Below are 18,842 nucleotides of genomic sequence, written 5' to 3'. Positions count from 1 at the left end.
CACTCCTAATGGAGTTTCCAATATTTTCCTTTCCGTCGACTCGCCTCTGTTCCTCGTTCCCTTGTGCACGTTCTCCAGCCATCTCACCAACCCCGCCGTCGTCTGTTCACACTGTGTTGATCGATTGCCAAACTCCTTCCGCTTAAACGTGCCCCTCTCTATCTCTCTGACTCCCTTTTAGTATCCTCTTCTTGTAGCAACGTGCTAATTGTCGTTAGCTCGTTAGGATTGGCCGCGACATTTCCACCTTTGTAATTGTTTCTCCTACTTTGTTTACCTATTCGCCATTACGGGTTAATCGTTGAAATTTTTAATATATGCATCGATTTTTCTCCGTTCGTTTGCGAACATTAATTGCAAAAAATAAAAAATAAAAAATAGCAGGAATGATCTTATTTAACAAAAGTAAAAGTATTTGGATATATATAACATATAATTGTATAACTTAGAAATACTCCTTTTTTTAGTATTTTTATTTTAACAGAAAAGCTGATATATATGATAAGGATGATAGTGCAGCTTACATTAGCTGGCAGGCTAAAGGTTAACTCAAGTAGTAGAAATATGATATATCTGTAGGATTAGGGAAACGATGCAATGTGCGATATGCAATAACTACGAATTGAAAACTAAAGAATATATATTGTACAAATGCAGTATTCAGCGTGTAGATTACATATTACAACTGAATACCGTGTGATATTGAGAATAACTAAAGAGGAGCAATATATTATTTTATACAATGTTAAAAATAACGGAGAAACAAAAGAATATTTAGAATAGGAAATAAGAAAAATGCCTATACTCATCGAGACAAGATCATAATAGGCGAAAATCGTGATGCGACTATTATTATTATTATTATTATTATATTAACAAAAAAATTAATTGCCTTTTAAGTTTGTTAAATTTTGTACATGTTTATATATCATAATATAATATATATAATATATATATAAATATTAATAAAATGTAAAAGTTTAAAAACTTTTAATAGTTAAAAAATTGACAATTTTTCAGTTGTTTTGTAATTCTTTAATTTTAGGTACTAATGAGAAAATATAAATTTACGTTTCAGTGATATCGTAATTTGATTGAAATAAAACGGGTTTTTCTCTTCACAAATATTCATATTATTATTATTATTTGAAGATCACAGGAAAAAAGTATAATGAGAATAATTTTGTTGATTTTTAAATTTTTATTTTACTTTATAACAAAAAGGAATACTTTAATATCTTCGATATTTTAATATTATGACGGCATCTTTCAAAGTATTAAATAAATGAAAAGCACGTGTTTAGTCTCAAAATGAAGTAGAAGAACAATTTTAGTAACATGGAATTAATTGATGTTTTACTATAATATATAGGAAACGTAATTTATGTGTTACGTGTTCTTCATTCGTTATATCTAGACGCTGATGTTTATGCAAATTCAAATTTTTACGAATACATCGAAAGAAATCGAGCTTAGGCAGAAATTTGTTTCATTCTCCAAATGCCATAATATGTAGACGGTTTATCTTCGGTATTTTATATATTTGTATATATTATAATATGCACTTTTGTACCTTTCAATGTGCCTTTGAATTGTGCATAATTGTACCTTTAAATTTTGCTAAAGTACTTAAAAATCCAATGAAATTGTATCACTATTATCACTATAATGAAATTCAACTTTTACGTATCCTACCCTACTTCGACAGAACATTGAGCAACGAAGCGGAACAATCGTTCTAATATTGCTCAAACAGCGAAAAGTGTCAATTTAGTTGCGTCGATTAACGAGTATATACTATGTCGAATTAGATTTTCCTTCCTCGTACTCGAGAGTCTCGTAATCCAACCACTATGTAATTAGAAAGTAACGATCTTTTGTATCTTTCGGGCCACCGAAATCTTCGGCAGTCACTAAATGCCGTGAAATCAGACGATGATAACATAGATTCGCGCTGCGTGATTACTTCCGGCTTTTTGAGTCGCGATGTACTTTTGCAAGTTTCGTCTTCAAACTCCCAACCGCCCTTTCCTGTTACCCCTTCACGGCATCCTCCTTTTCGATCTCCTCTTCCCTTCTCACCTCCTCTCCTCACCTTTTACCTTCCCTTCTTTTCTCTTTCCCTTTTCTCTCTTTTCTTTTCTTCTCTTCTCTTCTCTTCTTTTCTTTTGTCGTAAGGTCGACATTCTATTTTTCTCTTACTCGTACATAATATATCTATTATGTTTCCTTATCTTGTTACTCTTCTTTTATCCTTTGTTTTATTCATATTGTGTTTTCACTTTTGATATGTATTTTGTTCCTTAAATATATGTTTCGTCTTGAAATATAACGAAGTATTTTGATATTGGTGATTTATGTATCAGAAGACTATAGAAAAATAATTTTGAAAAGCTATTTTATTATTTCGCAGCTTTCTAGTATTCCTGGAAAAGAAGCTGGAATGTACGTACAGTATATTCTGTATTCGTCTAATTCATATATACTCATTTATTATTATTTTTGATAATTATTATATACTTTTCCACATTTTTATTACTTTTTTCCTCTTAACATTACTTAACCCTAGTTTTTTTTACCTCTGTTTCTTACTATTTTTCTTTTATTTTCCTAGTTTCTTCTTCTTTTTACTAGCTTATCTTGATCTTTACTTGATTTTTAATCGTGTTAAATAATATTATAAATTGATATTAATTTATAACGTCCAATATGAGTAAACTAGATTAAATAGCATGTAATTCATCACTGTATGTCCACAAAAAACTATTCATCCATTAAGAATAGAATTTATCGCATAAATATTAGTTCTAATATTAAGTTCCCGATTATTCTCTCTTATACTAGCTTCTTCTTTATACTTTTCTATATAACTTTATTATATAGTACTAATTAAATTTATACAGTACATATGACACCTCAGAATAAAATATACTATCTAAAAAAAAAAAAAAAAAAATAAATATTTAAAAAAATAAAAACACTACGAACTATTAATAATAAAGAATATCGCAAGAATCTAAGAAAGCCATTTTCCAAGTAAATGAGCATCTTTAATGGCGAACAGAGCAGGGATCATATTTGCAAGCAAACGATTCCGAAAAATTTATGAAGTTGCCAAGTGCAAATTTGTATAAAAAACAAACAGTATTCGTCCGTTTACGATTACGTCAAAATTTTCGTTCAAGGAGCGCTGATGTCGAATTTTTTTTAATTTTAGTTTGGTGATAACCTTTTTCGGATGACGTACGAAAGAAAAATTTTGATCGTGGACAAACGAATACTGTGTGTCTTTCACAAAAGTTTGCCATCGGGGGTGCCAATTTCGCAGACCTGATTCTTGGAATTAATTTCTCTCTAATCAAGCGATTGTCCTGACTGTTACGCGAGCTGTACGAATTATAACCGAACCAGTCTGCGAACTAGCGAAAAGCGTGGGGTTACCGAGATCGCGACAAAAGCCCCGAGGAAACTGTGGATCGCAGGAGAAGCTCTAGCTGCATAAACGGAGCTTAACTATACCTTGATATAAGTTGTGAAACGGCAGTTGAAACAGGATCATAAGGATCATGAGTAGGGATATGCGTAAATATGTCACAAGTAGGACTTGATTCGAATGCTTTATAAGTATTTTGCCAAATAAAAAAGGTACATCCAAGTAGAATCGAATAGATCAGCCGCTCGAATAGATCAGGAACTTCACGAGTGTTTTAGTAGAAATTTTCCATTTGATCAAAATTATGCCTCTCGGCTATTGTTCTTAAATATTTGCAAGTGTAAACGTTCGAATAAGAAGTACAGGAATCCTGTCTATTGTCTATAATTTTACAGGATTTTCTTAAATTTGTTGGAAAAATTCAATGAAATAGTAATGTCTTTCTGACTCTAGTAATTCGATTGCTATTTGCAAAAGATTCCATTCGTGCGAATATCGAAACAGCTTTAATTAGGTTTTCGAAAGTTGTAAGTACTCGTTTCAAGATTCGAAACCAGCCTGTGAAGATCGAATACTTGGCAAGCATAATGAATGAACTATTATAATTTTTGATTCGAAGTCTATGAAGCCTTGCGTATTGCATTTTATTCGGATTTATAAGTACATATCGAGCTTGATGCCATCACTAAGCACGGTAACCTTCAAATGCATAACGTTGCCATTTGCAACTTTCACATAATGTGCATTTGACACGTACTTCATTATGATATTCAATACATACATACATACAATTTATTATCATAATAAATTCACAATAAATACCAGTATTATATGTTTCGATATAAATTGGTAATTTCAAAATTTTTTAATTTTTATGAATAACTCATACATTTTAGAGTTAACGTATCAATTAGATCAATTATATTCAATTATATTCACAAAATATACCAAAAAGAATTCTTAATTTCGATATCAATTAAGAACGAACCTCAATTTCCCATTTTCCTCAATTACACATATCCAAACCAAATCGTCAACAAGAATCACACGCAATTAACACCTCAAAATCAGAATCGGAAACGTTAAATTACATTGGTCAAAGCTTAAAAGCAATTGACCGGAGTGCTACACAGAGCAATTTGTATTGGAGCCACCCCGTTAACCGCGATGTAAATCAATGACCAAGGGTGATCTCTTCTCTGGTTGGGATGAATGGCCGCGTTGAAAAGCCCTAATTCGTTTACGACTTGCAAAACGAGCCTTTTGGGAGCACGCAACTGGTAGCCAAACAATTTCTCTATCGTTATACATCCCCTTGATTCGTCCCAGGGGCTGCATCGCCAAATAAAATCGACCATCGACCGGTGGTCTCGCTCTAGCAACTTCAGAACGCGAGGGTGGTACGTGTTCGTTTGCATCGGGATAAGAAACACGTTTTCATACTCGATGTTTATCATACCGTCATTGAACTAATTAGCCTAGATATCCTTTTTTCAAATTTTGAAATACCTTATTCATGAATGGTATGAAATGCACGAAAAAAGTAATATTATATAATACAAATATATCTATTACTAAAACCAAATTATTTAAACATCATGTATATTGTGGTATTTATTAAATCGTAATTTCATTTTAGGTCATACAGAAACATTTGAAGGACAACAAAACTGAAAGAAAAATATCAAGAAATGTTAAAAACTCGCTTGCAGGACTGAACTCGTAAAGGTACTGCTACCTCAAAAACTGCAAATTTTGGTTGTGTTATTGTTCAAACGAGCGATTTTAATTCTTCAGTATCGTTGGATTATAGATGTCTGCACATAATTATTTATGTCAGACATAAAATTTAGAGTACTGAATTTTATCTAACAATTCTCCGTGATAAAGATTCCTGATAAAATGAAACTAAATTAAAAATTTCAAAATTAAATAATTTTTAGCTTGGATTAATTATGGCGCCCAATGATCCATTGATACAAGTTAAGAGTTAATACACGTGAAATATTCAGGCTCCTTCCTTGCACATAGCAGCTACAGAATTTGATGATTATGTCATTGCAATCGTTATCGACAACGGTCACTTGTGAAACAGTGTTCGTGAATCTTTACGCCTGCGAATTTAGCCTGCGTGGATTCAAAAAACAGTGGGAGTAGAGGCGAAAGAAGGGAAGAACGTGCTTGGCTAGACTGACTCGTGTCATCGATCAAAAGGTGAAACAGTAATTAGAAGTCATGTCAGGTGCTGTTGAGTAGCAAACAATGTGTTTCATCACGGAACCTTCTCTGTTTGATGCGTGATTTTTGTCTACGTGGATATTAATACACTTTCTGTTAATTTTTGCGTGCACTGAACATCGTTCGGTGTTCGATACCTATATATACAGGGTGGTTGGTAAGTGGTGGCACAAGCGGAAAGGGGATGATTCTACGCGAAAAAAGAAGTTGAAAAAAGAGAATAAAAAATTTTTTTAATTTTTTTTTTAATTTTTCCATCGAAACAACGATCTACAGTGAGATCCGTTATAACGTACCGCACGCGTACCGAGCGAAAATTCAAAGTCGATTTTCTCGAAAACAAAGCCTCAAACGAAAAATTTTTATTCTATATTGTCGAATTCTTTTTTCGCGTAGAATCACCCTCTTTCCGCTTGTACCACCAGTTACCAACCACCCTGTATATACAGTGAATGACGAGGGTATTTGAACATTTACCATAGAACATTTTGTAAGTATAGGTAATACATTTTGAAATTTCATTAGTATTATAACGAGACACTGTTATGACTATTTATATAATTATCTATATAGGTCAAATTTGAAACCGATGAGAAAATGAATATAGAAATTATAAATACATATTATATTGCAAATGTATATTGAATAAAAAATTAGTATACAGTTTGAATTATATTAAACATGTGTTTGTTTTTATAATAAGTGTTAATTAGTTAATTGGCTGTTTAAATACTTTTGTGAATTCTGCGAAATATAATATGTACATGTACACATACTTATACTAAATATTTTGTTAATGAAATTTTTAAATATTTCGTATAATAACATATAATACAGGATATTTCAGAATATATGGGAAATATTTTATAGATGACTTCAACACATCTAAACAATAAAGAAACTTCGTATAAACATATATCCTATTTGATATTGTTCCCTAGTCATGCCGAATTTCATTTTTGGCAAATTATATCTGCTTGCTTTCATAAGATACGTTCGAAATGACCTTCCTGCATCTGAATTGTAAGCTCGTAGACGTCTTACCAGAGACGAAATTGTGTAGAAATTCGGCTAAGATACGGTAAAGTATCATCGTGTATAAACGGTACAGATTTGTCTGTTAATTTATTACTTAGGAGAAATAGATTATATAAAATTTAGATTAAATTATCATTTATTATTCTAATTAAATTATTCCTCATTATTCCTGTTCCATATAGTCTAAATTGTTGCTGGTGTCTTGGTGTACAATTCTCTATAATTCGAAAATAAAGTCAAATAGAACATGTGTCTATATGAAATTTTTTGTATTCTTTCGATTACCGAAACCACCTCCCAAATATTTCCCACTTATTTTGGGATATTCTGTATATTCGTGAAAAATCTCCATAAATGTTCGAATACTTTAATGGGCATCTGTAATACAGGGTGTCGCAGGTTACTCTATAAATCTCCTTAAATTTTTCGTTATTCGAAACCAAAGCGTTATAAACGGAATTTATTCTGTTTCGAGCAGCCATAATGTTTGTAACTTCTTAATGGAGATGTTTAGCTTTTTTGTAAGTGAGTGCATCAAGCATATACGAAAGTCAACATTATTCTTTCAAATGCAATCGTACAATTTTTAATGTATCGATCGATTCATCTCAGGATTCTCCATAAAAAGATATTTACCTACTTATCTCGGAAAATCGTGACTTTATAACATACATTTTAACTTTTCTTTTGTAAAATCTATTATAAGATTATATAATATTATTTAAAAAAATAACATTGACCTTCATATTGTAATATCGGAAAGTTAGGATATAAATTTTTTCCCGATTACTTGCAATTTATTAATATTGAATTGAATATACAGGTGTTAATTGGACAGAAAACGATGTTTGTTTAACTGAAACTAAATGCGATACTCGTATCTATCCCAAATAACTTTACAGTTATTTGGCAACTCTCGTCACAACGAACCTAACACACACTCTCTCTCTCTTTCTCACTAGCAACTCTAACAACTCTACAACTCGATCAATTTTCTCAACTCTACTCTCCGACGTCTCGATCAACTCTTTCAACTCTACTCTTCGCTGTCTCGATCAACTCTTTCAACTCTACTCTTCGATGTCTCGATCAACTCTGACTCTCGCAACACATACTTTTCGACTCGCATACTCATCCCTCCTTGAAGCACGAAACCGTCCTTCTGCTCTAACGTTGTTTGTTGTTTTTCTTATATCTCTGTAAGAACTAGGTGACTTTAGTCACATAGGCGCTCTTAAACGTAAACGAACCACAGAAAGACGACGTACACGGTTTTTTCTAATTTCAACCGACCTCTAGTTCAAATTATTTTACGATATTACAATATGTCCTTCACGTATCCACCTACAAAAAATCTAACTACATTAAATTACTTCCTCCTCGAAACAGAAGAACATCTATTTGTGACGTTTTTCAAATGACGAACAATTCGGAGAGATAATTGCGTTTATAGATTAAAATGGAATACCCTGTAGTATAATTTTGATGAAATTGATTTGCGTTAGAATATTGCAGAATACTGTATTTCATTGGAATTTATGTCGATATGTTATGTTAAAATGTCTAATATGTGTATATATGAACTCAAAATTAAATAACAAACATAGTTTGATAATGTATGGTTTAGAAATTAATCCTCTATGAAAATGTAACTTGCTATACATATTATTCCTTTGTAGCCTTCATATTGACATATTATGATTATAAAGATCAATCGTTACAATTCGACATATTTCTAATTTAAAAATTAGTGTGTACGTTATTTAAGATAACTAAGTGTCAAACTGTTTTTTGAAAATAATATAGTTCCCTTCTCTTCGCTATCGCCTTACAGTTCTCAATTTAAATCTCACCAAATTTGAACCTAACTTCGAATGAGAAGTATCTCTGTATATTTTCATCCCTTATATAACAGTAACAAACGAAAACAAAGCTTGAGCGCAACATAGACGCGTTGTTTCGAATTCCCCATGGGGATCTGATTGCAAACGAATGCGGCAGGGGTTACAGTCTCCCTTCATAGACGATTAATCCAGTTTACTCGCAGACGTTGCTTCGGTATGGGGTTCCTGTAAGCCGAGAATCCGCACAAACGTCCCTCCCGCGCTTAAATATATTCGATTACGTGGCTTGGCCCTGGACGGACTCTCTTCTCTTGGCTTTCTTCTCTTTTTTCTTTTCTTCTTTACACTCAGCTTTGTCGCTTTCGGCTATCGCTTTTTTGACCCCTATACTACTTTTCAACCCCTTTCGTTACCGTAACTGGAGGATTCACGCGTTACTGTTTCATTCTATGTGAGATTCACGTTTATACTGTGTAGTATGTACAATGACTGATAAAAGTATTCGTACGTCTACCATAGAATATCTTTATATGTATATTTTGGATATTATACAAAACATTAGCTATAATAATGCTAATATAATAATGTTAAGCTTAGCTAACTATAATGAGACACGACTGCCATGATTATATTGGCAAAATTTGAGTTCATTCTAAAAATATATATAGAAGTTACAAAGTATTCACTGCCAACTTATATTAACTAAAAAATTAGTATTTACAGTATAAATAGCCACTGTAAGTCTTAAGCACATAATATGTGTTAAAGTATTCAAAATAGGAAAGTATAACATATATAATATGTTCATAAAAGACGTCCGCAATTATATGAAATGTACGAATACTTTATGAGCCATTACATATTTTCGGATAGGATAGAACACATTGAGAATTCGGTAAATGAAATACGTGTTTTTTAAACTTTTAAATATTGAAAACATGTAATAACAGTTTATTAGCCATCGTAGTAGAAGCATGTATAAAAATTTCATTCTTTTATTTACGACGCTAAATCAAAAAAACAAATTGTCTTTGGCTACCCAAATTATTATTTAATACGTAATGTTCGTGCCTATACAAATTAATTTATTGCTCCATAACATCACGGATTTTACTAAAAGATATTCCCATTTCGTCATATCCAAGCAATTCGTTCAATTTGAATGCCATGAAAAGTGTACAGGGTCTGAAAAAGTTATTTGTCGATCCATCTCTGATCGTTACATGGACCGGTTTAAAATTTTTTTTATAAAAGAAAAATGAAGCAAAACACTTAAGATACATAGATAGTACGTGAAGATTGCACAGAAACAGAATGATAAATTAATTTTTATCAACTTTCTGAATTTGATGTCGCTTTCAGTATGACATAGTTGAAAGGGATACACGAATACATACTTACACACAATTAATATTTTTGAAATACTCGACATATGTATATTTAATCTGAAAACTAACTGATTGATACTGCGGTGAATTTAGAAATTGGTTCTTTATAAAAATCTGACATCATATTTTTCCCTTGTGCTCTTTATATGACACAAACCATGTTAGAAAGATTGCAGACTATAATTTAGACAAGGGAAACGTAGATGTAACACAAATGTTATTAAAGTGTACAAGTGTAATATTTTAATAATTCAGAAAGTTTACCATCATACATATAGGTATGTACATAAAATTTTAGATTTTCGAGTTTTATTATTATTTTATTATTATCATGTACCTGTGCTCCTTGGAGTTTCGATTGTGTTGTTAACAGCGCGTTGAACTTTCTTCCGGCGTAATGTTTCGTGAACATTATAATTCACACTCATTTTGGAACCGCGAGCTTGCGAAATTTACATATAGATATAAAAATTTACATAAATTCATATTTTTATCAATATAATTAGTAATATAGAATCTATGTAGGATATTCTACCTATCAAATATTATAGAGAGTACTTTATTCTGGGTATTTTGTATATTCCATTTTTAAACTGCTTTTTATGCGAATTTTGTGTATTTTTGCATCTTCAAATTTTCCATAAACGCATAAAAATCCGCAATCTACTCATTGTTTCACAATGCATTACCAGCACTAACTATTCTATCAATTTTATCAATCTTAATCTACCTCTACCATTAACTCCAACTCATAAAAGGTCAAGGATACTCATCATGGCGATTTATCTTGCATTTAACGTGGATTCGAGCAGTTTTCTCGTCTCTTACTTTCTCCCTATTATATGCTCGATGTATAGACACGTTCACACACAGAGGTGTAGTGGAATAGCGTACAGAAAAATGAGCGAAAAGAAGAGGTTTAGAACCGAAGACAAAGATGGAGGCACGAAAAAAACAGCAAAAGAGAGAGCGAGAGGGATAAAAAAAAGGAGAGTTAAGCCTGCAGGCTGCAGGCAAAGGTATCAGGCACTGGCAAAGCGAAAGCAGAAGGGAGACAGGCATCTCGCCCTTCTTTTGTCCCTGAGCCTCGGTCCGATATTGAAATGGAGTCATTTGAGTGTGAATAATTTGCTTTAGCCAGACCACCCCTCCGCTTGCCCCTACTTGCTATCCTTTCCTTCTCTTCTATATTCATCTCTGTTCGCTGCCAGACTCTCCCTTTTCTCTCTTATGAGATCGCCCTTCGACATTGCCACATTCCGCGAGTCACGGTTACCGATTCGTACTTTCTGATGATTTTATGTTAACCCTCCATAGGCAACCTGGGTCGTTTACACCCCGGGCGAAATTACATTCGCCAATTTCTTGGAAGCGAAATTGTTATTTTTCCTAAAAAACCTATTAACATTTTACTTAAGAAACGTTTGACAGAGGCATTAATAAATATCCTAGAAATTTTCCTGATATTTCGAAGGTCTATTTTGAAGGTCTGAAGAGCAGCACAAGAGCTAGGCGTTAACATACGCAACTCAGCTTATTTACGGCTAATGCGAAAATACGTTTGTTTGTAAAGGCTTAAATCTTCGGATGATAACGATAACGATGAATTCTCATAACGGTGCAAAAGTAAGGGTAAGGTCAGTGTTATTGGTAGATGACGGATATTTATGCAATTTTATAATATATTTTTATGAATGAAACTAAAGAAATGGAATTTAAATGGGAATTTACTTCATCTAATAAATACTATAATAAGCATTTTACTTTGAATATTTTATATATTTTTACACAGACATTATACGCAAAATATAATACGCAAGTTTTTATATGTAAAATAATAATTAGACTGCCGACATTTATAGAATTTTATATTTATGAATGAAATTAAGGAAATGGAATCTAAATAGAAATTTATTTAATTTATTAAATATTATGATAAGTAAGTACTCTGCTGTAGATATCGGTTTATACATGTACACACGTTTATACATTATATACATTTATTTGTTTGTTAAATCTGATAGGAAGAAGCGACTTATGTTTAGCTGCCTCTTGTCGTTATTTTCAATTCATTGCTTCGAAATATGTTAGAATTCAAATTGGCAAAATTAATTTATGAGAAATTAAAAAATAATATCAATTACAAGTAGAAGATCAAAACAAAAAGTGAGGAAATAAAAATTTGTAGATAACTAATTAATTAAACTCAACAAACCCAATTTAGATATAACATACTTACATAAGTCACAAGATCGAAAGGAAGAAAACAATTAATTGATAAAATTTTATTTCTACTCATTATGTAAAAATTCGACCATCATTTTTAAAAATTCGATTACAAATTCTGCAGTGTATGTACTTACAATTGTAAAACTCATAAATATATAGGCAACCAAAATTAAATTTAACCACAGATAAAACGTACACAGAATAAAAAACACTGAAAATCTGATAAAATTCTATTTTCGTTGATTGAGTAATAATTCGACCTTTGTTGTGAAAAATTCGATTAGGAATTTGGTCGTGTTCGAAATTTGCGGATCAAATTTAACGGCGTCTGGCGTCGACCATGAGATTCTTTTGCGAATTGTCGCATGAATCACTTGCTGACAGAATTGTATCTGTCATTATAAATTCTAGAGGATGAACGCACGCTCGACCCTGATATCGCCGTGCACGTTCTCTTCATCCTTCTTTTCTCTGATGCTGCTCGAGGATCGAGTTCACCACTGAATTTATTAGTGCGAAAATCATAGTCACGCGTCCTGCGTGCGAAGAATCAATTAAAATGACGCCCGGAGCGTGCCGTCATCGATTCGTCGCCTGCTTTAATATTAAATCGACGTAATCGTCACATAATCGATGTCGATTCACGATACACACGAATTTTATATTAGATGTATTATATATAGTGATTGCAAAAAGTATTTGTACATACATACATATCCATATATATGTACCTACGCTTATTTTTCAATGGAACGTTTTTCTAACAGATGCGTTTCATTTCCACAGTATCAATTTTTCGTTGTCATATGAAAGGAGGTACTTACTAAATAACATGAAATTTAATTTACTGGAATCTAATTAGTTAGTATATAAATGCTATAATAAACACAATAGCGTGTAAATACTTTCTGTGAACATTGCGTACATATTACACATACAGTGCCCACGAAAGCTTTTTTTTCAATTTATTGAACGTCGTTATTTTTTTATTTAACGTCGCGTTATATTATTAGCCATTGGCGAACGCGTACTGTTACTTTAACAATTATAAAACAACATTCCTCAACTTTCGTTAACTATTATTTGAACCGTTAACGTGGAAAATTTGTATGTTCATAGTATACGAGGCCCATGAAACATTTTAATATTTCATTAACACATATTGACAAAATTTGAAGCCAACTTGGAAATATGCATATATGGAAATTACGAGACATTTATCGCAAACATATATTCAGTAAAAAATAGTAAATTGAAAATTTAGGAAAAAAGTAGCCATCTTAAGTACCTTGGTACTCGTACATAGTAAGTGGTAAATATGGTCTTGTTGAATATCAAAATTTATTAGTATAAGTAATGGATAATTAACTGCTTAAATAAATCGTGATCGGAATATTTGTAAATATGTATCTTGTAAATTCTATATACAGGAGGCATTTATGAATATTTACATATGTTCCTTAAATATAAAATATTGTAATAAAAATATTCTAACGCAAATGTAACATATTTTCCTGATTCTGTCGTGTATTGTATAGGTACTAGAAAATTGTATACTACACTCACACATACACGCAGAAAGCGGCCGTAAGTTACGAAAGAGAGAGTAGCTAAAAAAAGAACAAAGCACAAGCTCTATTTACTAATTACGAATTAACGATAATTTAGTACTTTCAATGCATAATTTTATCATGTTTACTTCAGGTTTCTATGTACGATCTGTGATTCGACGTAATCGATGTTCTTTCGTCGATGTACAAGAATCGGCCATGGACAATGAATGATAAATTCTTGCTGATTCAGATGACGACTCGTAGAATAAGAATGAGACTTAGAAATTTGTGATGATTAGCATATGTGGGATTTCTCGATTTAGATTAAAAATATCGTGATGACCGTTTTGATACCGATACGTTTACTAAATTTTACTGTTGAATGTTATTCTGCTGTCGTACGTTATTAACTTGATTGTACGTACAGGGGAATATTTAAGGGATTTTTTTTTGTTTATAGGGAATTGTCTTCGAAGTACGATTAGAAATTTGATAGCTGCCGAATGTCGTTTTTGAATTAGAACTGCAGCGTGTTATTAAATGTTATATATATCTATATATACATATATATACATAGACAGATATTTGTTTCACTTATTAAGCGGTATAACAAGTACTGTATTTTAGATATTTTATGTATTTATTACTTATATTCTTATATACATATATACATATACTTATTTTTTTATATACATTTTGTGTATTATGTACATTCTATGCATTTTTTCAGCTTTAAATTTCCAATAAATGGACAAAAATGCGTAGTCTAGTAATGTAGTAATAAGATAATTGAATGTATGAAATAGCGTAAAGGTTAAGAGAATAGTCAACGATCGAAATCACTCTAAACCTTATTATCCACTCCACTCGCTTACTATGGTAGAAACTAAGATGAACAAGAAGTAAATTTAATTCGAGAAAGAAGGTAACAAAGTTCGAATAAACGAAATGTGGTGTTCATTGAGTACGTGTCTCGAAACGCCGAAATAAACGAAGGTAAGACGCGACCGGATGGTGAGCCAACAATGATGGAGGATTCATCAGTGTTTTAAGAGGTCAATGTCACTCGATGGCAAACTGGCATAATTCTTTTTAAACATGCAGTGCGCATACGAGACTCAGTGTATATAATCCAGCTCGTCGACTTTGGAAATCAGTCAACTCGACAGTTCAACCGAGTAACTTACTAGCACCACAATGAAGGTACTTCTTACAATTAGCGTGATATCTTCAAAGAACAAATTCGCAATCACTTTATTACAAACATCAAAAATTTCAAATTTTATTTGAACAGTTTTCGAAATAATACATATATTATATATACGTTCAATTATCCAACAGCAAGTTGTTCTTAAGTATCGGAGAAGCTTTTTTTACATTAATTTTAATTTAATATATTTAAAGTTTGTTAAAATTTAGTTCTTAAAGATATGTAATTGGAATAAAGAGAAATTTTTTAATAGTACTAATTTGATACTTTTATGATTGATTGTAGATATGTACTACTACTGTCTATTAACAAAAAATAATTATAGACTTTGAGAAAAATTCAGGACAAGCAACTTTGAAATTTAATAATCAATTTTTTGCCACAAAAATTTATTTGATCGTAAAATTAGATACGTAGTTTTGCGTCTTATTGGACATTTCAAAAGTGGTTATTTAAATTTCTATTTGTAAGAGCCATATTTTTAAACCAAAAAAGTTTTCGAACAATATTGGGCGCCAAGTAAAATGAACAAAGATAGTAGATTTCGATTGGAAGGACACTATTAATTTAATATTTCACTCTTAAAAACAGCTCTTCGTCGCTTTCGTTCTTCTGACCGCCACGGTGATGGCAGAACCACCAAGATACCGTCCTCAACAACAAAGGCAATTCTACTTCGCCAGACAGCAGGAAGAAACCACCACTGTTGCTAGCGCACCTTATGCACCTTCTGGATGGAGGTCACCTGGACCAGCCTTCAATCTTCCCCCAAGAGAACCTCAGAGACAATACGGAGCACCTAGCGCACCTCAACAGCAATATGGCGCACCTGCTGCTCCTCAACAGCAATATGGAGCTCCTAGTGCACCGCAGCAGCAATACGGAGCACCTGCTGCTCCTCAACAGCAATATGGAGCTCCTAGTGTTCCTCAATCACAATATGGGCCACCTGCGGTTCCTCAACAACAGTATGGACCACCACAGGAAACTACTACTACGGAAGTGCCAGATACTACTGAAGTAGATACGGTTGCTAGTGTCACTGAGTCTGAGGTAAGGGAATTATAATTTGGATTCTTTTGATATTTAAGTATGGCACCAGTGAGTTTGAGATAAGAGAATTTCGTTTTGAATTCTCTTTATTTCGTGTTTAATACTATTATAGGTTTAGCGATGAATATTAAGATTTTCTATATTGCATTGCCACAAATAATTGTCTAAGATCAAAATATGATTTGTATACACATAAATGTCTAATATATAACGCAAAGCGCACATTGCAATATTCAGTAAAAGAAACAAATCTCTATTTAGATTTCATTTTTTAAATCGTGTTAATAAAAATATGAATTTCTATAAACATTTACGGTCTAATAATTATATTATAACAATTACTTTGAAAATATTCGAAGCTATCGAACTTTTCAAACACAACAACCTAAGCCACATTTTGTTAATTTTTAATAAGAAAATTATATTCGAAATTAGTGTTATTACAAATCATAGTCATAGCTTTAAAAGAAAATTGGTTTCGAAAATGTCGAATCAGTTCGTCAATCCACATAAAACATCTCAAACACAGTAATAAATCGATCTAAAAGGAGACAATTAAGTTATCGTCGGAATTTTCGAAAACGTTCAATCGAAAGAATGATAACGAGAATGATCGGAGGAACTGAAATCACGGATCACTGCATCACGGATTGTATCACGCCGCCTTTGAATTTGGTAGGGGCACACGCGTGCCTGCACAGCGATCGAAAGTAAACGATGAGTAGAATACTAATGTTGTTAAGACGGCCGAAAAAGGAGAACGAGACAGAAAGGAACCCAGGGAAAGACAGGAGCGAACGATTCCCTGACGCGATTTAAAATTCCGTGGAAACCTCGCGTTGTGTTTCTCGTGTAGCCTTGTGCCAAACGGCCCTGCACTTTCCCAATCTTCTTTTCTTCTCCTTCGTTGTACCAAATAAGACGATAACAAGTCTGATAATACGTAACACGATGTTTCAACGTCGATGAAATTTAAGCGTCTCTTCCGTTCTCTTTGTGGAGCCTTCTTTACTTTGCTCGTTTTAGCGGGTGCAGCGAGAATATATATGAAATTGGTATTGTTGCTGGAGTTTTTTTTTTTTTTGACTATAAGAAAAATTCTTAGAACTTTTAGAAGAATTTTTTAAATAGGAATAATAGGAATCTTATTTTTAGGATTAATTAATTCACAGATTTTTAATAATATTTTTAAAGCAGCAAGTCATTTAGTTTTCAGATTCTTAATAACATTTTTAGGCTGGAAAATTTTGTAGTTTTTAAATTCCGCATATGATTTTTGGAAGAAGGTTATTTGTTCGTTTATCGGAGATCATATTTTGATTCATTTCTTTTACATAAAGAATCATTTCTTTTTCGGTTGTACCCTATATAAATCTAATTCTATTCCTATTTTTCCACTTTATCAGTCCGAGCCCGTCAACTCCGTGAACGAGCTCGATGACGAAGAAGTAGATGAACAACAGCCGCAGCAATCTGGCGAGTACTACGTAGCCTTACCCGATGGCCGTCTTCAACGAGTCCGCTACGTCAGCCGCCAGAACATCGAAGCCATGAAGTACTTCGCTAAGATTCGTGCTGAAAACGTGGAACCACTCCGTGGACCCATCTACGCCTACGCTCCTCTCCAAAAATTGCAAATCGTGCCAGCTGGACTGCAAGTGTCTGTCGCTCCAGTTGCACCGATCGCAACACCAGCCGAATCGAAACCGCAAAAATTAGAAATTCAACCGGTTGCTACACAAGTACAGTATCAATACGATAATCCTGCTGGAGTACTTCCATTGGGCAGTGGATCTTATGCTGCTTACACTGGACCAAGCGACTCTAGATACTTTTTGACCTTACCGTAGGTCAATTAGAGGACTTACTTGTGGATTTAATGGATTTATGCGTAATTGTAAGTTGACGAGGACCATGAGCGCCCTAATTTGAAAGTAGTTTTAAGAGAATTGTAAATGTTACGTACATACGAGATATGGATCGTATTTTAAGTTACTTGCGGAAACAATAAAGACGACGTTAACGAGCAATGAGTAATTGTTATTTGAATCTCTCAGGAAGCAAACTGATCGACTCTGCTTTTTGTCAATTCCTCAATATCATTACATATTTTATATTTAATTCTCAAGGAACAAGTGACTTTCATAAGTTCATTTATTGCAAAGATAGTGATATAAATAATAGTAAATTCTAAATTTAAAGAATAGTATTTGCAACATCATCGTTCTTTTCTGCTTTTCGAGTTGATCAACGTGACTTTTAAACGACTCATTTCTAGACTACGGATGATTATGCTTAGTTTCAGTATAGGAAATTTGAATGTGCAATAATTCACATATAAGGCACTTTGAGAAACAAATCTCTGTTTAAATTGGATACATTTCTTTAGTTATATTCATAAAAGTATGAATTTGTAAATATTGAATATTGGATCTTTGTGTACGTTGATTATTCGTATCGTGTATTTGAAAGAAAGATTGATGTCTTTGACAAATATTAAAGAGGAGAAATTAATAAATTAAGATGAGAAGATATCGAATCGAAGAGTAAAGTAGTAGAGATGATTCGGACTTAACATTAACGTCATTCTTAAATACTATAAGCACATAGCACTTGATAATTAATTTCTTCAATTTCAGGTTCTACAATCAACCGTATCAATTCAGAAATATAGGTTTTTTTTACATAATCAAGGAAAACATCAATCGCTTAGAGTTAACTACGCTGCGAATCTTAACTAGCTAGCAACAATGAAAGTCAGAAATCAAACGAACCGCCTTTATCCGAGCCATATTACGTACCAATACAAGCATATTGAATAACTATGCGGAGACAGGGGGTATCGAGATGGTAATG

General features: G+C 32.6%; 2 protein-coding genes across 2 annotated transcripts in view; one reads left to right on the top strand and one right to left on the bottom strand.

Moving 5' to 3' along the window:
* The window catches only part of LOC117164757 (paired box protein Pax-6), a 63,812-nt gene that overhangs the window by 17,962 nt on the left and 27,008 nt on the right, over window positions 1–18,842 (bottom strand). The gene's annotated exons all lie outside the window — the stretch shown is intronic.
* Window positions 14,779–18,016, top strand: LOC117164759 (uncharacterized). The gene is made up of 3 exons (XM_033348056.2): window positions 14,779–14,926; window positions 15,525–15,986; window positions 17,393–18,016. The coding sequence occupies exons 1-3, from the start codon at window positions 14,921–14,923 to the stop codon at window positions 17,834–17,836; spliced, it is 912 nt and encodes a 303-aa protein (XP_033203947.2). The 5' UTR covers window positions 14,779–14,920; the 3' UTR covers window positions 17,837–18,016.

The sequence above is a fragment of the Bombus vancouverensis genome, chromosome 8, assembly GCF_051014615.1.
Source record: "Bombus vancouverensis nearcticus chromosome 8, iyBomVanc1_principal, whole genome shotgun sequence".
Classification (NCBI taxonomy): Eukaryota; Metazoa; Arthropoda; class Insecta; order Hymenoptera; family Apidae; genus Bombus; species Bombus vancouverensis.
The sequence above is the reverse complement of the archived record's forward strand: the minus strand, read 5'-3'. Positions and strand labels throughout refer to the sequence as shown.

Excerpts from the sequence above, each read along its gene's own strand:
- LOC117164759 (XM_033348056.2), top strand. Across the intron at positions 15,987-17,392 it reads CTAGTGTCACTGAGTCTGAG|TCCGAGCCCGTCAACTCCGT; the intron begins GTAAGGGAATTA and ends CCACTTTATCAG.